This window comes from Neomonachus schauinslandi, chromosome 1 (assembly GCF_002201575.2).
Source record: "Neomonachus schauinslandi chromosome 1, ASM220157v2, whole genome shotgun sequence".
In the NCBI taxonomy this organism is placed as follows: Eukaryota; Metazoa; Chordata; class Mammalia; order Carnivora; family Phocidae; genus Neomonachus; species Neomonachus schauinslandi.
This window is the reverse complement of record NC_058403.1, coordinates 77,038,501-77,064,704: the sequence shown is the minus strand read 5'-3', so window position 1 is coordinate 77,064,704 and position 26,204 is coordinate 77,038,501. Positions and strand designations below refer to the sequence as shown.

The 26,204-nt window shown below is 40.1% G+C and overlaps 1 protein-coding gene across 2 annotated transcripts in view; it reads left to right on the top strand.

Moving 5' to 3' along the window:
* LOC110582716 (LIM domain containing preferred translocation partner in lipoma) overlaps positions 1-26,204 on the top strand; it is a 424,119-nt gene that overhangs the window by 52,966 nt on the left and 344,949 nt on the right. For both annotated transcript variants that reach the window (XM_044919939.1, XM_021692728.2), the window contains exon 2: positions 17,758-17,870. In XM_044919939.1, the coding sequence (XP_044775874.1) occupies positions 17,758-17,870 (113 nt within the window). The remainder of the gene's footprint in view (positions 1-17,757; positions 17,871-26,204) is intronic.

Genomic DNA, 26,204 nt, shown 5'->3' with positions numbered 1-26,204 from the left:
TCACATGGCTTCCTAATGTGAGGCAGTGAAGAAAGCAGAGTGAATGAAGTACAAGGAATGGGGTTTTTCTTGGAGTGCCTCCCTAGAGACAAAACTTGATTTTTTTTTAAGAGATTACTTTTTGAATTTTCCCTTCTCATTCAAAAAACAAAAGTTCCTGGAGGATAAGCATCCAATCGACTTTGCAGGCCTTTTGAAGTTTGCCACTCATGTGGGACTTGCCCACCGTAGATGTGGGGGTGTGGGTTTACAGATCACAGTGGGCAAGGAGGAGCCCATCTGGAACTGAGCAGAGGACACTGGGATTTGGGGATGTTCTTCTGTGTGTGACTTCCTGTGGTTGTTTTGGCTTGGCTGTTTCACTGGGTTTTGAGGACAAAACTGACCTCTTTGACCGATTTGTCACAATAGCTATTTGTGCCTTAAAAATTGTTCAGGAACAGTTTGTCCATTAAAGAAAGAATGACCTAGTAATAGTTCCAGACCCAAGGAAATGTCGGGTTAATCAGTTGCAGAAGCGCTTGATGTGCCAAGATAGTTCCACCTCCAGGCTCCTTACATGGTTCCTTTCCAAGATTTCTAAACATTCTGGGGAGAGCACAATATTTATTTATTTGACTGCTGGGACTTCATTTTGCTATTGTTTTAGTTACTCATGCTCTTGTCTCTCTCTCTCTCTGCCTTTACCCCTTCTTTGGAACCCCTGTATGTGAAGAGCCATATTAAGACTGTTATCTACTCAGTTAATAATTATGTTTTTTATTTGAGTTTCTAAAGGTGAAGAAAGGGTTTATGGTCAAGGTGCATAGAGAATCACATCAAGATAAAAGTAATTTATATTTGTGTAGGACATTATGATTTTTAAACTATTTTTAATTTTATCTATCTGGTCTGCACAACTCTGGGCAGTATATAAGACAAGTGTTGTTCTCATCTGACCAACAAAATTGAGACTCGGAAGTTTCATGATTTGACCAAGTTCACACAGCTAGTAAATAGTTCAGGTGTGACTGTAAGGGATGTATTTTAATACCACAGTGCTATTTCTTTTATATTTCTAAGTCAGCTAACCGAGTCACTGTTCCAGTCAAGAGCATGTTCCATTTATAGAAAATATCCCCATGGGGATGTTCAGTTGCGTTTCTCTCTCAATCTTTCAATCTCTCTCTCTTGTGCTTCTCCGTCTTTCTTTCTTTCTTTTTTTTTTTTTTAAAGATTTTATTTATTTATTTGACAGAGAGAGATACAGCGAGAGAGGGAACACAAGCAGGGGGAGTGGGAGAGGGAGAAGCAGGCTTCCCGCAGAGCAGGGAGCCCGATGCGGGGCTCGATCCCAGGACCCTGGGATTATGACCTGAGCCGAAGGCAGACGCTTAACGACTGAGCCACCCAGCCACCCCATGCCTCTCTTTCAGTCTCTCTCTCCCTCTCTCTCTTTTTCTTTCTCTCCCCTCCCCCCACCACACACATATTTTGAGAATGGTAGCCACTCCCTTTTTCAAGTTCTTCCTTTAAAGAATAATTTATTTGGCTAGGATTCAACTTGTAGTTGTCAAGAATTCATGCATATACCCACTTGGCAAATATTTTCTTAACTCTTCAATCTCAACTATGAGGCATGGGAAGAGGTGCTATAGGGCTAGAGGGCCAAATCATACATGACGGGGCCTCTCAAGGAGCACACGCTAAAGTCAGGTGAATGGCTCTTGTATTCTCAACCAGACACACAGTGGAAGTGCCCTAGAAGTGCTGCAGAGGGTGAGAGGTGGGAAGGTGCCCTTGTCAGGGGGCTACCAAGGAAGGCTATGTGGGGTTGGCAGGTGACCTGGGCCTCCGAGAATAACTTGGCTTCTGCTATGAAGACATGTTAGAGGGGGAAGTCCTGATGGAGACAAGGCAGGAGCAAATTCTTGGAGTCAAGGAAGCAAGGAGAAGCAGTCAGGCAGATTACTGGGTATGTGGTGTAGGAGCTTTAGCATTCTAAAGTACAAAACTTCCAGAGCTGCTGTGTGCAGCAGTAATCTCAAGGAATGCACACTTACCAGAGCATTCTAGGAGAGTGTAAAGTGAACCGCGCTTGTCAAGTTTCTCTCCATTTCCTCCCAGGGGGCCCATCCTGTTTTAGGATTCTGCCTGTTCAGTAGGAGATCCTGTCAAGTCTTGGGAAACCCATAATGTTCCCAAACCATCATTCTCTAAGACTCCAGGGCAACTGCCATAGAATCAATTGGCCATTTATGTGAGGACTTATTTCTAAGCTCTCTCTGCTATTTCCATTGGTCTTTTAGGTCTGCTTTTGGGCCAACACTACACTGTGGATGCTTTATGGTGAGTTTTGAAATCAGAGCGTGAGAATCCTCCAACTTTGTCCTTTTTCAAAATTGTTTTGGCTTTTGGGGGACCAATGGATGTTTTCAATCTGGTGACAGTATCTCAGATTAGTTGGAAAGAACTAAATAAGGAATAATGGAAACCATTTAGGTTGTTTATTAACCCTCCATAAGAGGTAACGAGGTGTTGATTATTTGGGTGGCAGGAGAGGTGGAGAGTAGTAAATGGATTTGAACAATTTGGTATAATTCTGTTTTTTTTTTTTTTTAAGATTTTATTTATTTGATAGAGAGAGACACAGCAAGAGAGGGAACACAAGCAGGGGGAGTGGGAGAGGAAGAAGCAGGCTTCCTGCGGAGCAGGGAGCCTGATGCGGGGCTCCATCCCAGGACCCTGTGATCATGACCTGAGCCGAAGGCAGATGCTCAACGACTGAGCCACCCAGGCGCCCTGAACAATTTGGTATAATTCAATATAGCTTGCTATATTTAGTGAGGATGGTGGGACAAAAAATAGAGAAAAGGGGCTTTCTCCCAACCTGTATGATTGGGAGAATCACATGCTGTAATGAAATAAATAGAAAAGTAGAGGGCATAAGGGAAGGTAAGCGGGTCTGTGAGTTAGGGTATCTGCTTTCAGTGTTGAGCCCTGAACTGGAGATTCTGGTGGAGGTCAGAGATGCAGACATGGAATAAGTGGGTGCCATGATTATTCTGGGTCTTATGTTGCTTATAACTGGTCTATTCATTTAGAATTGCTTTTTTCAATATAATGCATTTATGGTTACCATGGTGGCAAGAGCCAAATAGAAGGAAGTGGTTGGGGACAGTGGCAAAGATGGAGATGTGGTTAAAGGTAATTTGCGAAGCTTCTGTGCCTTGCTGTAGCTAAGAACAAACAGAATGCTAGATGCTGTTGACATGTGTTTTATTTTGAAGTGACTGTTATTACTAGGGTCTGAAATCCTTAGCCTTGATCTCTTGGAGCCTAATGTTCCTGTTCTCCAGCTGAGAGAGTAATTCACCATCTTGTGTTGTAAACACTCACTCATTTTAACTGATTACACCTCCAATGATTCTCAAATCACTAAAATTACTAATTGCTATTCCTTACACATCAAAGAGTGAATCCTGAATAATTAACCCCAAATAAAATTAGATGAATTGGCCCTTTTAATTAGAGTCCCTGCTGCTGTTTGTTCTGAGCTTCCTTTTCTTACTGTTAAGAGACTTTTAGAATGATTAAAACTGTTTAAGTCTTAAACAGCCAGTGACCTTTTAATACAATATAAATCCGTGAAAGCAATATTTCAGTTAGCAGATGGTGCAGTAAATTTTTAGAGCAAGTACCTGTCAGCTCTAGTACTCCTTTGAAAAAAAAAAAAAAATCATGCCAAAAAACAACCACCTTGAAATGAAATGAGTGTCTCTATTTGATTATTTTTAAAGGATTTATGCATTTGCTAAGCCTCAGTCTAGATGAAATGGCAGGGTTGAAGGAGAGTGAGTAATGGTTGGCATCATTTTATATAAATAGTAACAAGAATTTCTCAGTGAGAAGAATTTGAAGTCGTTTATGCAGAAAAGATGAAGACTGGAGAAATCATAGAAAGCCCCTGGTGCCATGTAGCCATTCTCATCCTCAAGGAGTCTCCTGAAGCAGGGGAATGGGTTCCACGGTGGGGACAAGGAAGCTTTATGGGATTTCACTGCTGCTGATCATTGAGCTAGGATTACTGGCCTACCCAGGCTGCAGTCAGCCTGAATTTAGTTGAAGATATTATACATGTTCCTGATCTATTTATTCCAGGTCTCCTAAATAGCAAGAACCCCTTCTCTTCATCATAGCCTTCTGAAGTTGTAGGGACAGAACAGATTTCCTTCTTATTCCCAACTGGTCTCAGAGTCTCACACCAAATCTGTCATGTACTGTTGGAAATGTATCCTTAGCTGGAAGTTAGGAGATTTGGGGTTGCAGTGGATTTTTTGGTATGGTTCTACACCACTTGGCTGTTTCTCTTTACTACACTGGTCCAAAATTCCTCCATCTATAAGATAAAGTTATGGACTAGGGAAGTCACTTTTTTTCCCCCCTAAAATTTAAAAATAAGTTTTGACTTTTCATTCTGAAATAATTTCAGACTGTACACAAACACTGAAAAATAGTATGAAGGGTTTTTGCTTAGTCTTTCCAGTTTCCCCAATTGTTGACGTCTTACACAATCACAGTACAAGTATGCAAACCAGATAATTAATACACTGATACAATACTACTATCTAATATGTTGACTTTTTTTTTCTTCCTAAGATGTTGACTTATTCAGATTTCATTAATTGTCCTACTAATTTCCGTTTTCTGGTCTAGGATCCTATCCAGAATCACAAGCTACATTTGGTTGTCTTTTCTCCTTAGTCTTCTTTAACTTAGGCTGGTTCCTCAGTCTGTTTTTCATGGAAGTCAATGACTGTTAAATAGGGCTACACATCAGAATCAGCCAGGGAGCTTATCAAGATGCTTATATCTCAATCCTAACCCCAAAGATTTTTTTTTTTTTTAAGATTTTATTTACTTATTTGTCAGAGAGAGAGAGAGAGAGAGCACAAGCAGGGGGAGCAGCAGGCAGAGGGAGAAGCAGGGAGCCTGCTGAGCAAGGGGTCCTATGATGCAGAACTCAATTCCAGGACCCCGGGATCATGACCTGAGCCAAAGGCAGACACTTAACCGACTGAGCCACCCAGGCTTCCCAACCCCAAAGATTCTGGTTGAAGAATTCTAGAGTAGGGCCTGGCTGCAAGTAGTAGAGAAGGAAGTGCCCCATGAGATTCTGATGTATGCCCTCAGTTAAAAGTCAGATCTGTTTCAACACCTTAAGAACTGACCTTTTGAGATTTCGCCCATGTTACATCTCTCCCTCATCTTCCTTCATTTCCCTGTTCCTCCTCCATTCCCATTTCTTGTTTATGGGAAGAGTTCTGACTCTTCAAAATTCCTGGAGGATTTTTCAAGAAGTTTCTAGATACTTTGTGGGATATAGGTACTGTTAAGACCTATCTACAGATATTTTATTGTGGAAGAAAGAGCAAGTACAATACATACGATGCCGTGTTTCTGGAGGCTGGGATGCCGCCATAATCAGATGACTAAGGAATGTGGACTCATTGCCTGTATCAGGACATGCTCTGAGTAAGGTAATGTGTAGAAACACCACCACTGCCAACAACAGCAAAACTCAGTGGCTATTTTAAGACTGTTGTTATTAGCTGTCCAGCTATTAGCACCTTGTAGGACCTATGACCCATCAGTACTGTACTGTATTGACCTTATATCAATAATTGGAAAAGGGTAAAGTTGTACAGGGTAAAAATACATGTGTTCATTCTTTCAGCGTTCAATTCAGTTTAATATAATACCGATTTATAATAATGATAATTTATAAAAACAATATTACTACCATTTATTATCTCCTGTATGTTATATATGCTCTCTATAGAGATTAGCAAAACAGAGTCTGTCTTCAAGGAACTTTTAGTCTAGTAGGAGAAACCAGTAGATATGTAATTAAACTAACAAAGACCAGAATACATGCTCTAATAGAGCTAAAGCAGGAAAGAGAGGTATGTTGTCTTCAAAGTGGGGATGGTTTACTCTATCCATATACAGCAGTGATTGAATAAGTTAGCTGAGATATTTCAAGTGTTTTTATTGTGAAAACTCACCCCCTTAAGCTTCACACCATCTTTGGGGGGAAGGTAGGCTTTTGGCCTCAGTGACTACCACAGGGTGATGTCCTATCTCCAAAGGAATGGGGTATTTTTTGGAATTGTCTTTCAGCACACTATTTGTTTTCCACCTTCCTTTTTCAGTGGTAAATGAAGATTTTTGTTGTTCTTGTTGTTGTTGTTGTTCCCCTGGACTGTTGCCTCATTCTCTGTCCACAACATGAATTTTAATTTTTATTTCAATTTTGAGAGAATTTCACTTTTTGGTATTGGGGCCGAAGATATCTCAATAGCTGATGGAAGATTGATGCTTAGGCATACTTAAGTCATTGCCCTATTCATTTTGAGTGCCCATCTTTGGAAGTCAAAATATATAGGGTGGTTTGTTGTTTGGGTAGCAATTAGCATGTTTTGTAAGACAGATGACAGTTGGTGGATTAAAAATGTTAGTTCTGGTTCTAGTCCATTTGCAGAACCAGACCGTCCTCCCAATTTCATATTACTTAAAAATCATTCAGTGCTTTTGACTAAGAAATTGAATTTGTTTTCAACAAATGGAAACCACAGTATAATAGAGGAATGCAGTATGTTTAGATGTGATGCACTCAGGTGTTTCACCTTCATACAAACAATTTATTTGTGGTGAAGCACAAGGACTGTTGAATTCAGTGAAGACCTGGGGATTCTGTATTAGCGAATTTTAGAGTGAAACTGTCCATTTGAAAATCAGGGAGACTTTATCCACTTTAGGATAAATAATTCTTCTTGCTTTTAATTTGAGAATCACAATGAACATTTCAAGCTAAAGTTATTTAGAAAGATGACGGAAACATTACATTTGGGCTTGGGTAAATATAGTGGCACATTAAAATTAAACACTGGGTTTGAGTAGATTCTGCGATTCATTTCACAGCGTCTTCCTTTGATTTTTAAAAAATGCATGTCTGTAATTCACATTTATTGTGTAACAGTTGAACCAAAAGGAGAAGGATTAAAAAGAAAAAAAAAAAAAACACAGCTCATCCCATAAGCTCTAGACAACCATTGTTAACATACAGGTTTCTACAAAAAGAGGACCATGTGATAAACACTATACAGTAGGCCACTATTTTCCTCACATGATATGTCAGAAAGTTCTTCATGTTCTTCTCCCAGATACTCCATGACTCACTCCCTCACTAGATTTAAGTCTTTGTTCAAATACCACATTGGTGAGGCATTTCCCAACCTTTCTCTTACAAATTGTGGCATACCACCCCCACCCTAGCACTCCCTTGATTTCTTTGCTCTGTATTTCTATGGTGCTAATCACCATTTGATACTATGTTTTATTTAATTTATTTTTAAGTATTCTTCTCCTTCTGATAGAATACAAATTCCATGAGTGCAGGACTTTTTTTTTGTTCTTATTGTTTGATTTCCCCCCCTCATGTCTAGAATAATGCCTGACACAGAAAAGGCCCTCAGTCAGTGAATAAATAGATGTCAGATCTAGATGAAAATCATTATTTTGATGGCTATACAATTTTCCAGTGTGTGATTGATTACAGTTGATTTTTTTTTTACCAATACTTTATTGATGAACATTCTGATTATTTCCATTATATTTCATTGTGATGAAGATTCTTTAACATGCTTTTCTATATACTCTCCAGTTACTTCATTTGTAGGACAATTTATTAAAAGTGGTGTTGCCGCATCAAAGTGCATAAATATTTTACAGCTCTTGATACCTGTTGTCAAATTTTCTTGAGAAAAGTTTTACCCTTAACACTCCTCTATATATGAATAGCACAGAAAAATGCAGATTTTCCTATTTTGTCATCAATATTGTGTTTCATTATTTTTAATCTTAGTCCTACCATGTAAATGACATTGTTTAGAAAATTAAGTACTATCACAATCAACAATCTGTTTTTAGTTAAGGAGCAGAAAATAAAAATGGAAGGAAAATAGAAAGGTTAATTTTCTAATGTATAATTATGTATAATGAAAGCCTGAACTCCAAAAGTGTCTAGTGTGAGAGCTAAGGAATTGGGAATCACTTGTTAAGGTCACATATCTCCTCACATACAGATGAAGATGCATCACTTAAGCGGGGCTGGTGGTATTGCTCTTTGTATGATGAGGACAGGGAACCGGGAATGCCCAGCGTTGCCCTGATAATTATCAGTTCTCCCAGAGAGTTCTCAGAGGGGCTGCACACTCAAGGAACAGGAGCAAAATACGAGTACAGGAGCCGCTTTATTAATAACTCCACGAGGACTTAATCTCTCTCTGGGACAGAGGTCCGAGGTCACACTGAGATAATGCATAGGCTTTGGCTCTAGGAATAAGCAGGATTTTTATCCTCTCTACTGAAGATAACTGGTTGACTAAGGGTAATTCCTTTCATATTTTTAGTTATGACCAGTGGGTAGTAAATAGGTTGAGAAGCCTGAGAAGTGTTGCATTCAATGGGACTTATCCTCAATGGTTTCTTGACCTCTGCCATATCCCAGTGTTTCCTGGCAGTTTTTAAAACCTTATTCAGCTCAATATTTGCAGATGACACATTTCTAGGTACTGAAAATTTCTCTTTGGTTTTGTGTATACATGTTATTTTAAAAATAGCATATATTTTTCCTTCCCTTTCCCAATGTTCATCTGTTTTGTTTCTTAAATTCCCCATATGATAAAATAAGACAAAATCAGAGAGGGAGACAAACCATAAGAGGCTCTTAACTATGGGAAATGAGCTGGAGGGGAGGTAGGTGGGGCGATGGGGTAACTGGGGGATAAGCATTAAGGGGTGCACTTGATATAATGAGCACTGCATGTTGTGTACAACTGATGAATCTCTAAAGTTTACCTCTGAAAATAATAATGCAATGTATGTTAATTAAATTGAGTTTAAATAATCTTCGGTAAAGCAGGAAAAAACATGCAATGGAAAAAAGACAGTCTCTTCAGTAAACGGTGCTGGGAAAATTGGACAGCCACATGCAGAAGAATGAAACTTGACCATTCTCTAATCATACACAAAGATAAACTCAAAATGAATGAAAGACCTCAGTGTGAGACAGGAATCCATCAAAATCCTAGAGGAGAACATAGGCAGTAACCTCTTTGACATCGGCCACAGCAACTTCTTTCAAGATACATCTCCAAAGGCTAGTGAAACAAAAGCAAAAATGAAGTTTTGGGACTTCATCAAGATAAAAAGCTTCTGCACAGCAAAGGAAACAGTCAACAAAACAAAGAGGCAACCCACAGAATGAGAGAAGATATTTGCAAATGACACTACAGATAAAGGGCTGGTATCCAAGATCTATAAAGAACTTCTTAAACTCAACACCCAAAAAACAAATAATTAAGTCAAAAAATGGGCAGACGATATGAAAAGACACTTCTCCGAAGAAGACATACAAATGGCTAACAGACACATGAAAAAATGTTCATCATCATTAGCCATCAGGGAAATCCAAATCAAAACCACGTTGAGATACCACCTTACACCAGTTAGAATGGCCAAAATGGACAGGGAAAGAAACAACAAATGTTGGAGAGGTTGTGGAGAAAGGGGAACCCTCTTACACTGTTGGTGGGAATGCAAGTTGGTACAGCCACTTTGGAAAACAGTGTGGAGGTTCCTCAAAAATTTAAAACTAGAGCTACCCTATGACCCAGCAATTGCACTACTGGGTATTTACCCCAAAGACACAGATGTAGTGAAAAGAAGGGCCATATGTACCCCAATGTCCATAGCAGCAATGTCCACAATAGCCAAACTGTGGAAAGAGTCGAGATGCTCTTCAACAGATGAATGGATAAAGAAGATGTGGTCCATATATACAATGGAATATTACTCAGCCATCAGAAAGGATGAATACCCAACTTTTACATCAACATGGATGGGACTGGAGGAGATTATGCTAAGTGAAATAAGTAAAGCAGAGAAAGTCAATTATCATATGGTTTCACTTATTTGTGGAACTTAAGGAATAGCATGGAGGACATTAGGAGAAGGAAGAGAAAAATGAAGGGGGACGGAAATCGGAGGGAGAGATGAACCATGAGAGACTATGGACTCTGAGAAACAAACAGGGTTTTAGAGGGGAGCGGGGAGGGGGGATGGGTTAGCCCGGTGATGGGTATTAAGGAGGGCACGTACTGCATGGAACACTGGGGGTTATACGAAAACAATGGATCATGGATCACCACATCAAAAACTAATGATGTGTTGTATGGTGACTAACATAATAAAATTTTTAAAAAAATTAAAAAAATAGCATGTAATTTCACTCATATGAGGAATTTAAGAAATAAAGTCAATGAACAAAGGAAAAAAGAGACAGACCAAGAAGCCGACTTTTAATGATAGAGAACAAACTGATGGTTACCAGAGAGGAGGTGGTGGTGAAGAGTGGGTGAAACAGGTGATGGGGAGTAAGAGTACTGAGTAATGTATATAATTGCTGAATCACTGTATTATACACCTGAAACTTATATAACACTGTATGTTAACTCTACTGGAATTTAAAAATATTATAAATGGGTAAAATAACGGCAGGTTAAAATTTTGTGTAATGAAGAGTAAGCTTCTTTTCCGCTCTTGTCCCTAGTGACAAAATTCAACTTCTTCATAGAGGCAACTTGCTGTTAACAATTTCTTAGGAATTCATTTAAAAGATAATCCATGACAATACAGACATATATGTTTTCATGCAAATGATACCATTATGCATGCTGTTCTAAACCGTGAACGCCTCATTTTTTTAAGTAAACTCTGCACCCAATGTGGAACTCAGACTCACAACCCCGAGATCAGGAGTCGTAGCTCTATGGACGGAGCTAGCCAGGAGGCGCCCTGTGAATGCTTCATTTTTAAAAAATTTCACTCAGTGTGCTTTCTGGCATAGTTTCCTTGGTGGCAAGTGTGTTTCATATAAAGTGAAGATGGAGTTGAGGGTGAAATTGTAAAGGGTCTTTAGTTGCTTTGTTTTGTAATAAATTGCCTCTCATCTCTGAGGAGAACACTATAAGGGTTTGCCACTCCTGTCACCTTGGCTTTGTCTTCCACTCCATCTACTCAACCTATTTTTTTTTTTAAAGATTTTTACTTACTGAGAGAGAGAGAGAATGATAGAGAGAGAGCATGAGAGGGAGGAGGGTCAGAGGGAGAAGCACACTCCCTGCTGAGCAGGGAGCCTGATGCAGGACTCGATCCCGGGACTCCAGGATCATGACCTGAGCTGAAGGCAGTCGCTTAACCAACTGAGCCCCCCAGGCACCCCCTACTCAACCTATTGCGAGAGCTTTGCCTTCTCAGACTTGGTCTCTTGAGTAGGCAGCTTTAGACTGAGTTGTCCTCTTGTGCCTATGTGGAAAGCAACAAGGACTGTCACCGGTTATGTAGACATTGTACAAGTCACATGCACATTCGCTTAGTGATGTTTCAGCTGGGAGGTGAGGTCCATCACAATCACTTTGGTGGTGGTTATTCCATGGAGTAACCAACACTTTTTAAATAAATAAATCTAACAGAAATTGCAGTGAGCATTACATGTAGTTAAGTATGGTTTCATGAAAACCTTGTTTCAGATATACGTGTGCTTAGATACGTCCCAAGTAGTCGTATTGCATCATGATATAAAAGGTTATTTCTTTACTCTGGGTTGGGGTCAAAAAAGGTTCAAAGTCACTGTTTTAACTGCTTTGATCTGCAGAGTGACACGGGGAAGTGGATATGGCCATCCTCATTTCATAGGTGAGGGAGGCCAAACCTGAGATGGTAGTATTGCCTTTTCTGAAGTAAAGGGTGGAGCTGGGGTTTGTGTTTCAGGTTCTAGGCTTGGGATTTTGTATTATTTTCTTTTGAACATATTTCTGTTCTCTATTTTTTACTATAAACAGAAATGGATAACTGCTTTTACTGGAAGCCTATGATTTGGTCACTGTAATTGCTTATGATTTGGCCACTGTAATTACATTTTTTTCACGTGTGTGTGTGTGTGTGTGTGTTCCAATCTAATCTATTGTGCACTCATAATTTAAATACTTAATTTGAAAAGGCTGTAAGTGATCTTCTTTATATATACCTTAATGTTTATTTCCTTAAACAACCAAAAAGCATCCACATAAGAAAGTGGGAGAACCAACAGCTGCCAAAGCCATGCTCCTCTCTGTGGTGAGCGTGGATCTACAGCCTCATTACCTGGCAAGCATGTTAGACATGCAGAGCCTCAGGCCTCACCCCACGCCTGCTGAGTCCAAGTCTGCATTCTAGCTAGATACCTTTGGCCATTTGAACATTGACGTTTGAACAACATGTAAGGCATCAGGCCATTTTTTTAAAAACATCAGTTGAGTGATTAAATGGCTTTCTGTGTATGTCAGTTATTCAGCTAATCTATTTACTGAGAGCATGCCATGGCCCAAATCTCATGGCAGGATGTGGAGCTAGAAAGATAAATTGTACGTGGGCTGTCCTTGTTAGGAGCTTCCGGTCTAAGTAGGAGAGAATGACCATAAACACCCAAGTGCAACCAGGTATTGGAGATGCTGTGATAGACCCTTGTGTGCTATGAGGCACACAAGGGGCTGCTATGTGAATCCCCGTGTATGCGTGCAGGTGTACATGGATGCTTGAAGAAGGAAAAGAATGATGCTTTTTCTGTTTTGTTTTGTTTTTTTTTTAACTATAGTAAATTAATTCTGACTTCACTGATGATCTGCGTTTAATTATTCCCTTGTGTTTTTTCACTACCAGCACATGTAACTAGTAATTTTTTTCCCTCTATGGGAGCCTTGATTTGATGAAGGGAGAAGTGAGCTCTGCATTCAGGTGGGTAGATGCCTTTCATAGATGCCCAAACCATGTTACTAGGGCACCTACAGTGCCTGATAACTCAGCCCCCAGCATGTAGCCATATCTGCTTCTTCGTGCTACTGCCTTCTAACCCCTAGACTAGGAAGGGTAGCTGGAGAAAGGATGCATACTTGGGTTCTTGGCAGATTTGCCTCAGTTGCTTCTCAGGTAAATGCTATACATTACAAGCTATTTTGTGGCAGTAAGTTGGCATAAAGTGCTCTTTGAGAGTTAGGGATATATACTTTTGCACGATTCACCCTTTAGCTGCCCCATGGTGCTATTTCCGGCACAAAGCAAAAATCTTTGGAATATTAGATGAATTCTTTGGGATCATATGGAGCAAATTAAGTGAGATACTTCCTAGCTTCTCTCCAATGCAGAGTGAGGATCCCTTTCTAGCTCCATATTTCATTAGCTGTGTAACTTGAGTCAACTCTTTACCTGGCAAGTGAGGGATAAATGTATTTTGTCTGTGGGTAGGCTTTGGATGGTGAGTAAAAAGGTAAGGAGGAAGCCAGGTTTGTAGGCATGTGGCTGTGACTACCCTCTTTTTTTTTTTTTTTTTTTTTTAAGATTTTATTTATCCATTTGACACAGAGAGGGAGAGAGCACAAGCTGGGGGAGCGGCAGGGAGAGGGAGAAGCAGGCTCCCCACTGAGCAGGGAGCCTGATGCGGGGCTCGATCCCAGGACCCTGGGATCATGACCTGAGCTGAAGGCAGCCGCTTAACCGACTGAGCCACCCCGGCACCATACCCTTCTTCTAAAACTAAATGTTTGCATCTTAGATTTTATGTATCCCTGCATTGTTCCAGTTGCCTGATGGTGTGTTCTTTTTTGGCTTGCTTGCTTGATTTTATTCCATGCCCCTGTAATTCATGGGGTCTGAAAATTCCATCTGGATTTCCCTGGCACGCAGAGAGGAGGACAGGCCATGAACTAATGGGAAGGTCTACAGCTTAGCATTGCTAGTTGCAAGGTACTGCAGCTGATTCCGTGCAGATGTGTTTCTCTAGGAGGGTCACCACCTGAGCTTCTGAGCCAGATGTTCTCTCATTGTTTGAAAAAATCTGCTAGAACGGAAAGAATCCCCCCCCAACACAGGCACACACACAGACACACAGACACACACACACACACACACACACACACTTTGTTGTTTTGTTCTTTCCATTTTGCCATCTTCCTTAAACATGGAAATTTGCCTTCTCTCTTAAGCAGACTTTTCCTGTAACTTAGAAGCATTTTCCTTTGCTTAATGGCCTGTTAAACTGGTGAACCGTAAATCAAGAGTTCTCGAAATAGTTCTTAGTCTGATTTAAGATAATTATGAAGAGCTTTTCATTCCAACTATCTCAACTAGTTATGTTTCCCTCCAAAGGACCCATTTTCTATCCTTTATCATGGGTGTGTCTGTTGCTTAGGCATTTGCCTGTTCCTCCACACCGTTTTAAAATGTGAGCTCCACCCCAAAGAATGAAGGAAGAGGCCTATGATGGTCAAGCTTGGAAAACTGAAAATTATGTGATAATTATTATGAGCTTATTACTAGGGCTTTTAAAAATCTTAATCTCTTCTTCGCCTAGAAGAAGCAGTCTAGATTTTTGTTGTTTTCAAGTTATTTCTTTTAAAAATACATTCCTTCTTCCTTTTCTGTTCCTTTTCACCCTCCTAGGATTGTTGCCAACCTGTGCCTCATTATATATATTCAATTTTCGTGTTAGAAATATAGTCAGGAAGGATATACAGTTGACCCTTGACTGATGCGGGGGGGGTTAGGGGCACTGACCCGATGCAGTTGACAATCCTCATGTCTTCTGGCTCTCCAAAACATTTACTACTAATAGCTACTGTTGATCCTTCGGAAGCCTCGCTGATAACACAAACAGTCCGTTGCACATGTTTTTTATGTTATATATGTCATATACCGTATTCTTACAAGTAAGTAAGCTAGGGAAGAGAAAATGTTAAGAAAATCATAAGGAAGAGAAAATACATGGGCACCTGGGTGGCTCAGTTGGTTAAGCGACTGCCTTCGGCTCAGGTCATGATCCTGGAGTCCCGGGATTGAGTCCCGCATCGGGCTCCCTGCTCAGTGGGGAGTCTGCTTCTCCCTCTGATCCTCCTCCCTCTCATGCTCTCTGTCTCCCATTCTCTCTCTCAGATAAATAAATAAAAACTTAAAAAAAAAAAAAAAGAGAAAATACATTTACAGGACTGTGCTGTACAAAATCTGTGTGTCAGTCGACCTGCGGAGTTCAAACCCACGTTTTTCAGGGACTGACTAGTTGGAAGGGACTGCAGAGACAAAAGGTTGTACTTTTTATTCTAAGAATAATTTGCTGAGAATTTGGACTGTTCATGTGGCTTTCATGGGCCCCTGTTTCTACCTTTATAATATGATCTCCAAGATTCCGTTCAGTTCTGATTCTGTTTAATGTTCCAGCAGTTCTCTGTGACATAATAAAATGTGGTAAAGTATAAGAAGGTGCTTAGAAGTCTTCTTTTAAATTAGGTATGAAGAAGGCATAGGTCCGGATAGAACATTTGAACCAGCAAATTAGGCTGTGCACTAGAATTTGGTAGGACCAGTCTCCATCAACCTAGACCTCATTTGCTGATGACTTAAGATCTCATTGTGAGCATTCTTCTCATACGTTCTGACTTTTCAAGGCAGAAAACAACTTGGTGACAATTCTTTTTATTTAACAGGTGTTAAATATTTTTTTAGTGCAATGTTTGACCGAAGGAAGGCCAATATAGTTTCTCAATTCTGACTGCACATTAGACTCATTTGGGTTTTAAAGGAGTAGTGGCACCTGACCCCTCCTCCCCGCTCCCTTCCCCCCATCCCCAAGATACTGATTGGTTTGACATGAGACGGAATTTGGGCATCGGTATTTTTAGATAAGCTTTCTTGGTGATTCTAGTAAGTAGCCAGTTTTTAGAACTACTGGGTAGAGTTACTGAAGGTTTATGAGACTTATAACCCCAATAAGGATATGGATAAAGCATGTCTCCAGATGTGCACATCCAGAAAGGTGAGAGAAACAGAAATGTTTCTATATGACATAAGTCATTTAACCTTTCTAATCCTATGGGGTTTAAAATAGGAATAATATAATACTTTGCTTAAATAACAGTGGTTCTCAAAGTGTGGTCCCAGGACCAATAGGATCAGCATCCCCTGGGCGTTTATTAGAAATGCACATTCTCGGACCCTACTCTAGACCTACTGAATCAGGAACTCTGGGTGGGACAGAGCCATCTGTGTTTAACCAGACCTTTCTGAGATCCTGATGACCTCTAAAGTTTGAGAACCATCAGCACAGAGGGTTGGAGGACTAAGAGGTAGCCTTTGAAAATCTTAGCAGTGATTGGTGCATAGTGAGAGTCCACAAAGTACAGTACTCTAAATATAGTGTGTTTGACGGCTTCATAGTCGCAATATAGTGGGGAGCTAGATTGGACAACTACTCTTCTAATTCTAAGACTGTTATTTATAGGACAAATAGGGCCCACATGAACCATCTCCAAGGTGTATCAGAATAATGAATCCAAGCCACCATCCTTCCACTGTGCCATTTAGAGTCTTTTTTATTGACAGCTTAAATCATGATATTTTGGTACTGTCCGAGAGCAACTCATTGAGTGGCAGAACCCGCTGCCTTACCAGTTAAGTGTTGAGCATCTGAAATGCAAAGAAAAGCTACTTATCTATGAATATTGTTTATTATTATTAAAATATTATTTTTTGAAGGAAAAAGGCAAACAGAGAATTTTTTTTAAATGGAAGTTTCCTTTTCCTAATAGGATTTCTTGTGAAGTATTTAAAAAAATTACATGGCGTGAAACTATAGAGCTCTTGGATTTATATGTACACCTCAGATCTTAGAGATTAGGTGTTCTCTTACTACAACATAACGTTGGTATGCTGTGCTGGTCGGTCGGTGATGTTGAGGTTTCTCGATGTGCTGACCCCTCATAACATCCTGCCTGGATTGTATATAGATTTCAATGATGTTACTTATTTCAGTTGCTCCTGATCGGCCCTGCATGTACTTTTAGATTAGTCTTTAGTAAATCATATTGCAACCAGGTTTTTTCTTCTCAGAAATGCTTGTTGGATCCCCACCGCATGCATGATAAAATTCAAACTACTTACTAGACATGCAACACACTTAGAAGTTTTTTTTTTTTTGTCACTGCACCTATTTTTATTACGTACTAGTATTCTTTTACATTCCCATATTTATGCTATCTTAATAACTTGCTCCTTATTCTCTAGGCCCTGGATGTTTTAACCGAGGCCTTTGTTCCGCTGTCTTTCTGCCAAGCCGACTTGGTGTCTGTATCATAATGTTCAGGGGCCCTTGTAATGCTCTGGTAAAGCCTTCCTTGCTCCCTCCACCTGGGGATAAACTTTCCTTTATCTTAGCTTCCAGAAGACTTTGTTTCTCATCTTAATATATTTTATCTTGTATTATCTTTATTTGTGTACACATTTTTTTCTTCCTCTACTTGACTGAAACTTTACTGAGGGTAAGTACCAAGTCTTACACACCTCAGCCATCCCCCACCCCAAGCACGTTCTCTGTTCTGGCTGAACATACCTGCCCCCTCTAGACTAGCTTTTATGTTTCTTCTAAGTATCAGATCTGGTCCTCATTCTCTCAAAATTAAGGCTACTGATGAAACTGAAAAGAGCTATAATAGAGGATAGTTGCTCTAAGAGACAAAAAGTTATATGTCAAAGCCAATTACAAAGCGGAAAAATGGCAGCAAATGTATGTTTTTCAAGAGCGCTCCACAATTGCATCTGTATTCACTTCATGTCTGCATTTCCTTTCTGTAGGTGACTTTTTTCCACCCCCGCCTCCGCCTTTAGATGATCCTGGTGCTCTTCCATCCAGCCCTGGAAACTTCCCTCCTCCACCACCCCTTGATGAAGGTGCTTTCAGGGCACAGGTAAGGTGTGTGGTTGAAGTCATATTAATAAGCCGTGCTAGGAAGCTCCTGAATTCAGTGATTGTTTCTGTGGTGGATGAACATCTATCCAGAGCCTAAAGAGAGCTTTACAACTCACAAAGAGCTAAGGTACTTTAATGTAACATCCCCAGCTGAAGCTTCTCAGAGTTCTGCTGGCTTGCATTCAGAAGCCCCAGAAATCCTTTTACCTACTAATTTTGTTTTGAAACTCAAAGCCATTTTTTTAGGAATGTCATTTGAGAATTCCAAATTTTCTTGTTATCCTGGGGACCCAACCATGCTTTTTTATTGCCTTGTTTCTCTATCCACAAACATTGCATTCTGCATGGCTAAGAGTGATATTTTAAGGCTCTGATTGGTCACTGTGGGTCTTAATTGGTCAGCAACATCTTTCTAGCAAAAGCACCAGCAAACCTTCTTGGGGTATTCTTTTCTCAGTGAGGTCAAGAATGCACATTATAGTATGTATTGATTATATACAAGTGTTGTGCTCCGTAGAGTGTTGATTACAAGTAACTTGGGGCTGGAATCAGAAGCAACAGTAAGAATAGTCAGTCTGTGATCATGCAGAGTCACTGGTGACCAGATGCCACCATTTAGGCATCTAAATGCTATTCATATCAGGAAGGAAAACTAAATAACAAAGTTATAGAATTATTGTTGTGTTTTACGGGTGATGATGTTACTATAACTATATAGAAAAAAACCCAGCCCTTATGTTTTAGAGAAACATCAAAAATATTTGAGGAGGAAATTAATTGTGTCTGGTATTGGCATCAAAATAATAAGAGTAGGGAGCTGATGATTGAGAAGATAGGTGAAAGAAAGATTAGTTATGAGTTGATAATTGTTGAGTGCATGCAACACTCAGCATTATTTGGTCTACCTTTATATATATTTATAGTTTCCCATAATAAGTTTTAGAGAGGAAAAGTCATGGGAACTAGTTAAATGGTTTAGTCCATTGTCTGATTTTCTTTCTTCTAAATTTCAGGTTGGGGGAGACAAAGGAAGAAATGATTCATTCATTCAGCAGATATTCCATGTGCCTGTGTGTGTGTGCACCTTTATAGCACTGGGAATTTTATAGCAAAAAGACATACAGGGTTCTGCTCGCATGAAACCCACATGTTAGTGAAACTGGTGGATGTAGACAAAATTCATACATTGATACAAAGTGCATTAGAATGAGATCAAGGCTGTGGGTTGGAGGACAGGGTGGTCCAGAGGCCTTGCTGAGAAGGGAGCGCCTAAGCAAAGATCTGGAGGCCAGGAAAGGGGAGCAACCATGTGAGTTTCTTGGGAGTATATTTTCATATAGGAGAACTTAACAGAAGAAACTTTTTGTACTATTGATAAGTTAAAATGATTACGTTGCGGTTATAACCGGTGACCTCCAATTCACTTTGGAGTCTAGATCTTTTAAAATCTATTAAAAGTTTTATGTCTTAAAAATTTTGTGTCTTAGATATACATATCATGGATTTCCTACAAAAATCTTGATTTTCCTATAAAATCTTACTGATAAAATGTAGCAAGCTTGTAAAATCAAAGCTCAGATTCCACATGGATAGGAAGTTTATATTTATTTATTTATTTTTTTGTTTTGTTTTGTTTTTTTGAAGTTAACTTTATTGAGATGTAATTTACATACAAGAAAATGCATATGTTTTGAACATACAGGTTGATAACTTTTGATAAAGGTAGATACCTATGTAACTACCACCCAGTTAAGATGTAGAACATTTCCATTGCCCCAGGAAGTTTCCTGCTGCAGGGCAACCACTGTTCTGATTTCTAGCACTGTTGATTAGTTTTGCCCATTCTAGTATATGGTATAATCAGAGGTCCACAAATCCTACAATACATACCCCAGTTTATATTTATTTTATGCAACGGATTGGTCCTTTGGCAAATAGAAATAACATGATTATTTTTCCTTATTTTTAGTCAATTTTTGTTAACAATGAACAAAAAAGCCTCTTAAATTTGTCCTTTATATACCTTTGCTCTTATTTGGTCCTGGGCTGTCCTTTACGTATTATTGAATTTACATAATTAAAAACTTCACTTAGTCTGTTTGCTCTCTTAGAATATTATAGAAACTATTTTCTTGTATTTTGAATCTTTAGTTCTAAAAAGCTTCTTTGACCTTGTGATAGAAGACTTATGTTTGACTGCTAGTTGAACAACTTATTCTAGTTATGTGTTTTTGTTTTATTTTTTTAAGATTTATTTACTTACTTTAGAGAGAGAGAGAGAGCTCACAGAGAGCAGGGGCAGAGGGAGAGGGAAAGAGAAGCAAGTAGACTCTGCGTTGAGCTTGGAGCCCCACATGGAGATTGATCTCATGACCCTGAGATCAGAACCTGAGCAGAAACCAAACATCTGTATGCTTAAATGACTGCAACACCCAGGTGCCCCTCTAGTTACATGCTTTTGAACAGGACACACTAAGTCCAGTTTTTCTTATAATTAAAAGTAAGGTATCTGCCTACCTCTAGTAACTAGATGAAATACAGATGGATTTGAAATTGCCAAGCTATAATGGCTATATGGATATTTTGATGTTATAACTATTACTATGTAAATATAACAACAGCAGTAATAACGCTTTCCCAAAAGATTTAATTAAGAAAAATCCAAACCTGTACTTTCATAAAAATTACAAATACTCTTTTCCTTTATGGACCTTGTCCTGATAACTATACTAAAACCATGACTTTGTTTTTTATTTTTTTTAAATTTTTTTTAAGATTTTATTTATTTTGCAGAGAGAGTGAGAGACAGAGACAAAGCATGAGCAGGGGGGGGAGGAAGCAGAGGGAAAGGGAGAAGCAGACTCCCCGCTGAGCAAGAAGTCTGATGCGGGGCTTGATCCCAGGACCCTGGGATCATGACCTGAGCTGAAGGCAGATGCTTAACCAACTGAGCCACCCAGGCACCTCCATGACTTGTTTTTTTAACAGGAAGGAAATAAAAAGCTGGTTGCCATGTTGGCTTATGTATTTTGCAAAATAGAAGGAAGGTAAAAAAATAAAACCGAGTTTGCCAAATGGGAAAGTGCAGATCTGGTAGGAGAGGCATGTTATTCTTGAATATATGGAAGATTGTGCAAGGGCAAAAGAAAACGGGCACGCCCTTCTCTTGTGTGAGAGTGATAGTGACTTGGCCCTGCTCTAGCCATATTTGAACCACCTTGGAATATGAACTATAATAAAGCCCAAAGTAATATAGTCACCAGAGAAAATTTTGCACTTTTTCCTCTCGGCCATGGTGAAACCTCGTGTTGCCAAGTCCAAATTATAGCTGGTAAATGTGTGTTTTTATGTAGAAGTCTGTTTATGTTTCCAGCCAAATTTTCAGGTCAGCGTCAAAAGAATGTCTATGAAGTCTGACTATAAGAATTATAAGATTTTCAGCACTGAAAGGGACCTTAGAGATCATGTAGTCCAACCCTGGCGCCAGCCTTTAGTTACAGCCTCTTCAAGGATTTGCTAAATGAATTAATTCCCTGTGTTTGCAAATGGGGAAACTGAGTCCCAAGAAGGTAGGGATCCTCTAATCCATACCTGATTTTGAGGAATCTTGACTTCTGGGCTTGTCACCTCCTGTTGCATCAGATGGCCTTGCACATTGCACATGGTTTTGCCTCCAGCCTGTAAGGCTCTGACGTTCACAAGAGGGCATTACAAGCTTTTATGTGGAAGAACCAGGTGCTGCTGGGGTTTTGCTTGGTGCCCTGAATTTTTGATACCTGCTAGGCACATTTATTTATTTACTCATTTTTGCAAAGGCAAATATTTAATGTCAAAAATTCTTATTTTGAGATTTTTTTTTTTTTTTTTTTGAGAAAAAAGATGAGTCTTGGAAATCAAATGAGGGCTTTATCTTTTCTTTTCCATCAGGATGAGTTTGACCTCAGTACCTGTGAGGTTTGGGAGTGACCAGTTTAGTGGCCCATTATGAAATGAATACCTTCTGTAAGTCAGGCACATACACTAGGGATTGTAGCCTTAGAAGTTGGCATCATGGTTCTAGTGCCCGGAGTCTTGACCTTGGGACTGTATAGCATTGTTCCGATCTGATGCCACAATAATTTGTTCTTATTTCAGCCAGCTAATGGGCAGGTCTGTAGTACTGCTTAGAGTAGTTTCACTGGGGGAGAATGTCACATAGAATTTCAGCTTTACAAGTGAATTAGAGATCATAATTTAAGTCCCTTTCTTTTGTTTGGACCTCCTTATTTTTTTTTCCAGTTGAACAAAATACTTATGGATGACTATTGCAGGTGAGGTGATGTTGAAAGATAAGGAGATGATGGATCCCATGCAGTACCTCTGAATCAAGTTTGGGAGATGCACATATACACAGCTTTTAAACTAAGGTGTTCTGTCGTAAATTATTCCTTAGTCACCACACTCTGATCTGAGTCCTCAGTTGTAGTAGAGGGTGGGGGAAATAAATTAACTGGCTGGAGGTCTACAAGAAGGATTTTTGGAAACAGTTTCCTTTGACCTGAACTTTGATGGCCAGGTAGGACCTTAATTTTCAGACTGGGGTCAGGGGGAGAATAGATCTTTCAGCAATAAAGTAACAAAAGTAAAATTATTGAAGGAAAGCACAAAGTAGTGTGATAGGCCTGCATTCCAGACTGGAATTTGCCCTTTATTCCGAAATCATCGACAGTTTACTGCGGATGTTTGTTAATGTTTTAATTATAAGGGTGACCTCCCCATATCTGTTGTTGGATGCCATGTGGGTGCTTTTAACACCTCATCAGGCATAACCTGTTGCACTTGTGGGAAACACCATGCAGACAGCTCTGAGATGTCTGGCACACTTCCTTGAGCTCTCAGGGGCTTGTCTCCTGATACCTGATGGCTTGGAGTTCAGGTGACTGCTTTTAATGGCCCATTTTCCTAACATCTATGCTTGACTTTCTAGGCGATGGCTCCTCACTGCCTCTCTCTGTGAGCCAGTCCCCTAGCTTGCTTTGACTTGCCCCCTTGGGTTTTCATCTCCCCTTTTCCGTTCATCCTGGCAGGATGGCCAAGGCCGCATTTGTTGCTGTCACTCCAGTCCCTCCACCTTAGAAAACAGACTGTGGTGCTTGTCACCGGTTACTCCCTGTGTTAAAAACTTTTTTCTCTTATGGAAGTGAAATTTGTCTCTTTATGACTGCTTCCCAGTGATTTTCTTCCTACCCTTTTAAAGCCTGGCATACCTGCAAAGGGACTCTCAGGCCAGGGGAGGGATAGGTGAAGTCTGCCTCAAGAAGTTGATCATTAAAGCTGCCGAAAGAGGTGACTTTTCCGAGGACCGAGTGAGAACAGTGTAACGTGAGCTCTGCACTGAACTTGGGCCAATGCCCAGAGTTAATTGAAAAGAGAAGGAAGAAGGAAAATCTCTGAAATCATTTATGGTCTTGTCTTAGTCCATCTTTAGAAGTTTGTAGGCCAACTCATTTCTGTTCTTACGAAGACATTTTCAGAGCTCATTTATGTACATGGTGGATGGTAGATTATCATCAGTTACCCGCTTAAATCAATAATAATTTTAAAGTCTATCCTGGTTTTAGCATAGCTGGCACTGGATTCTGTGTCTCGTGACTCTTGGTCTAGTGTGATCATGGTCACGGGTGTGGAATGACAGATTTTTACTTGTAGACACGGAGGACTCAGGCCCTCAGCCATGACCACCTTCTTTCATGGCACCCACAGAAATAGGCAGCGGGACTTGCTTTATATGGCTTTGACATACCCTGTCGTAGAGGTCCTTCCTTCCGCTGCCTGAGCGTGTGCTGAGGCAGCAGGGGCCTAGGCAAAAAAAGGAGATCTGGGCTGTAGCTGTAAAGTCTAAGAGTAGAGGTTATGGGCAGTCCTGCCAGAACAAACCCGAAATGGTCAGAAGCTCTAATCCACTCGGAAGAGCTTGTCCTTTCTTTACAGTGAGAAGACAGGCATATCTTGATCCATGAGAACAGACCGAAGGAGTGATTGAGATGCTTCTTTCTTCCTGGCCCTTTCCCTTGTTCCCGGGGCCTCGGGTTAGCAAGCCCTAGTTGGTTTGTAGGGTTGTTCATGACCTCGGCAACAGCAGCAGCTTCATGAATCTCTCCTCTTCTGGTCTGCGCTGGTAGGTCAGTGTATGTTTAGCAGGGCCGGGAGGTTCTTGGGCTTTGGTTAATGCAATTTTCTACAAGTAAATTTCAAAGGTTTCCTGTTTGCTTTTCTCCCCGAATCATCATCTCCTTGGGTGTTCGGATGAGCCAAGAGAGATATTTTTGGTGTCTGAACTTACAAGCCCTTCTTTGAAAGTAGCAGGCCTGGAGCCCATAAGGGTATTTTAGTATTTCATTTAGCAATTTGAATCTTTTTCATGGAATGTCATAGTTTTCTCTGCCTTATTTCTTAAGAACCTATTTAAAGAGGTAAATCTTTTCCTGGGGATCAGGAGTGGAGTGTGTACACACACACACACACACACACACGCTCATTCACACTTATCAACCCAATTACCACTGCCACCGCCACCTTCAAGTAACCCAGGGCATCTGTCGTATGCTTTCCGCAGGGAAGGACTGAGGAATCGCTGGACAAGATGAGTCCTCTGGGGAAATTAGTTGTGGTCAGTAATGCTGTAGGTCAGGGTAACCGATGAGGTCAGGTTTGCTCTAGCTCTTGAGCTTCTTAATAGGGAGTAATTGGCCATATTTGCATATTTCAGAAAATGTTCTTTGCCCAGAGACAAGTGAAGAAACTGCAGTTGGTCCTTTCTGAGTCAGTGAAAGTGTTTATCCCATTTTGTCTCTCCCATCAAGAATCTTTGCGATTTCTTCAAATCTCTCATATGCTTAGTTATTTTTTAATGTGTTTTGTCTCTTAATGTAAATAAATCAAACAGTATAGATCAACTATTTCAATCATGTTTCTCTATCAAGGAAAAATTATGATATCTCTACCCATATCTACACCATGTGAGGTTTGAGCATTCTCCTTCCTGATGCATCCAAAGGGTTATTAAGATAATTTGGAGAATGTGCTGCAGTATTTTAATCTCTTTTGAAAGGATCATTTCTCACATTAAATTGTATCACCACATTATTAATAACTTACAACTTTTACTTGTTTATTGCAGTGTCGTGTTTGCTGTTTCTCCTTCTTGAATTCACGGCCTGATTCTTTTCTGTTCTTTTTTTTCTCTGCCATTAGTACTTTATCAAGTAATTTTTTGGGGGGTGGAGGAAGCCTGCATGGATGACCTAGCTCCTGAGTTCTTACAGATCTGAAAATGATTTATTTTTGCTTTCATATTTAAGTAAAAGTGGCTGCAGGTAGAATCCAGTGTCAGATTTCCTTTATCAGTATTCAGTGAAAATTTCTATACTATCACTTTAGTATCATTTAGTGTTGCTGGTGAGAAATCAGCATTCAGTGATCTGTTTGATTGGAGGAGTCAAATTTTTATTTAGCTAAGATGGGCTTTCTTGTGTTATTGGGAAAAAAAGCACTTTAACTTTTTGTTTGCCTTTTTCTTCCTTACAGAGCCCCTGTTTTAGGATTTTGGATTTCTTCTCCATTCTTCATGCTGGTATTCTTTTTCAGTAGTTCTGCCTTCTGGAAGAATCCCCACTGCTTGCTTCCTTTCTTTATTTTTTAACTTTTTGTAGTGATATTCTGCTCCTGACTTATAAATGCTATATCCACCTGAATTTAGGGAAGGGAATGTGGTGGGAGTGGCTCTGGATCTACTGTTCTGGTAGACCTAGCTGACCTGTACTCCAAACTTTATCTTTTATCTTGATCAGGAATATATAGTCCTTTAAATAGCATGGTGACCACAGAGTGGGTGTCTGCATCTGTTCTTCACCCTCTGTGTGTAATTAGGGGAGACAGGCCAACGAAAGGGTTTCCCTTGGATACACAGACCAAGAGCAGACCAGCAAGCTTTACTGGAGCCTTCAAGGCTATGCATTAGCTGTGAGGATTCCCAATTGCACTTGCCACATAGATGCTAATTGAGGGCAGCAGCTGGCTTGGGGGTGGGGGCGGGTGGGGAGGTCTCTGGTGAGTTCTCCAGGCTTATCCATTCCTTCCATCACTATTTACCTCCATCCATACTTCTCAATGACTATGTCACCCGGAGTGTCAGGGAATGCGGCAAAGAACTTTTTATTAGAAAGGATGAACTCACTAAGTGATTTTACTGCTGTTATGACATTCTGTACTCCAAACATCCTTCCCCAAGAGGCTCCCCCACCCCCTCACCCTTCTTGTTGTGACAGCTCAGAGTCAGCTATTAAAGTCAGGT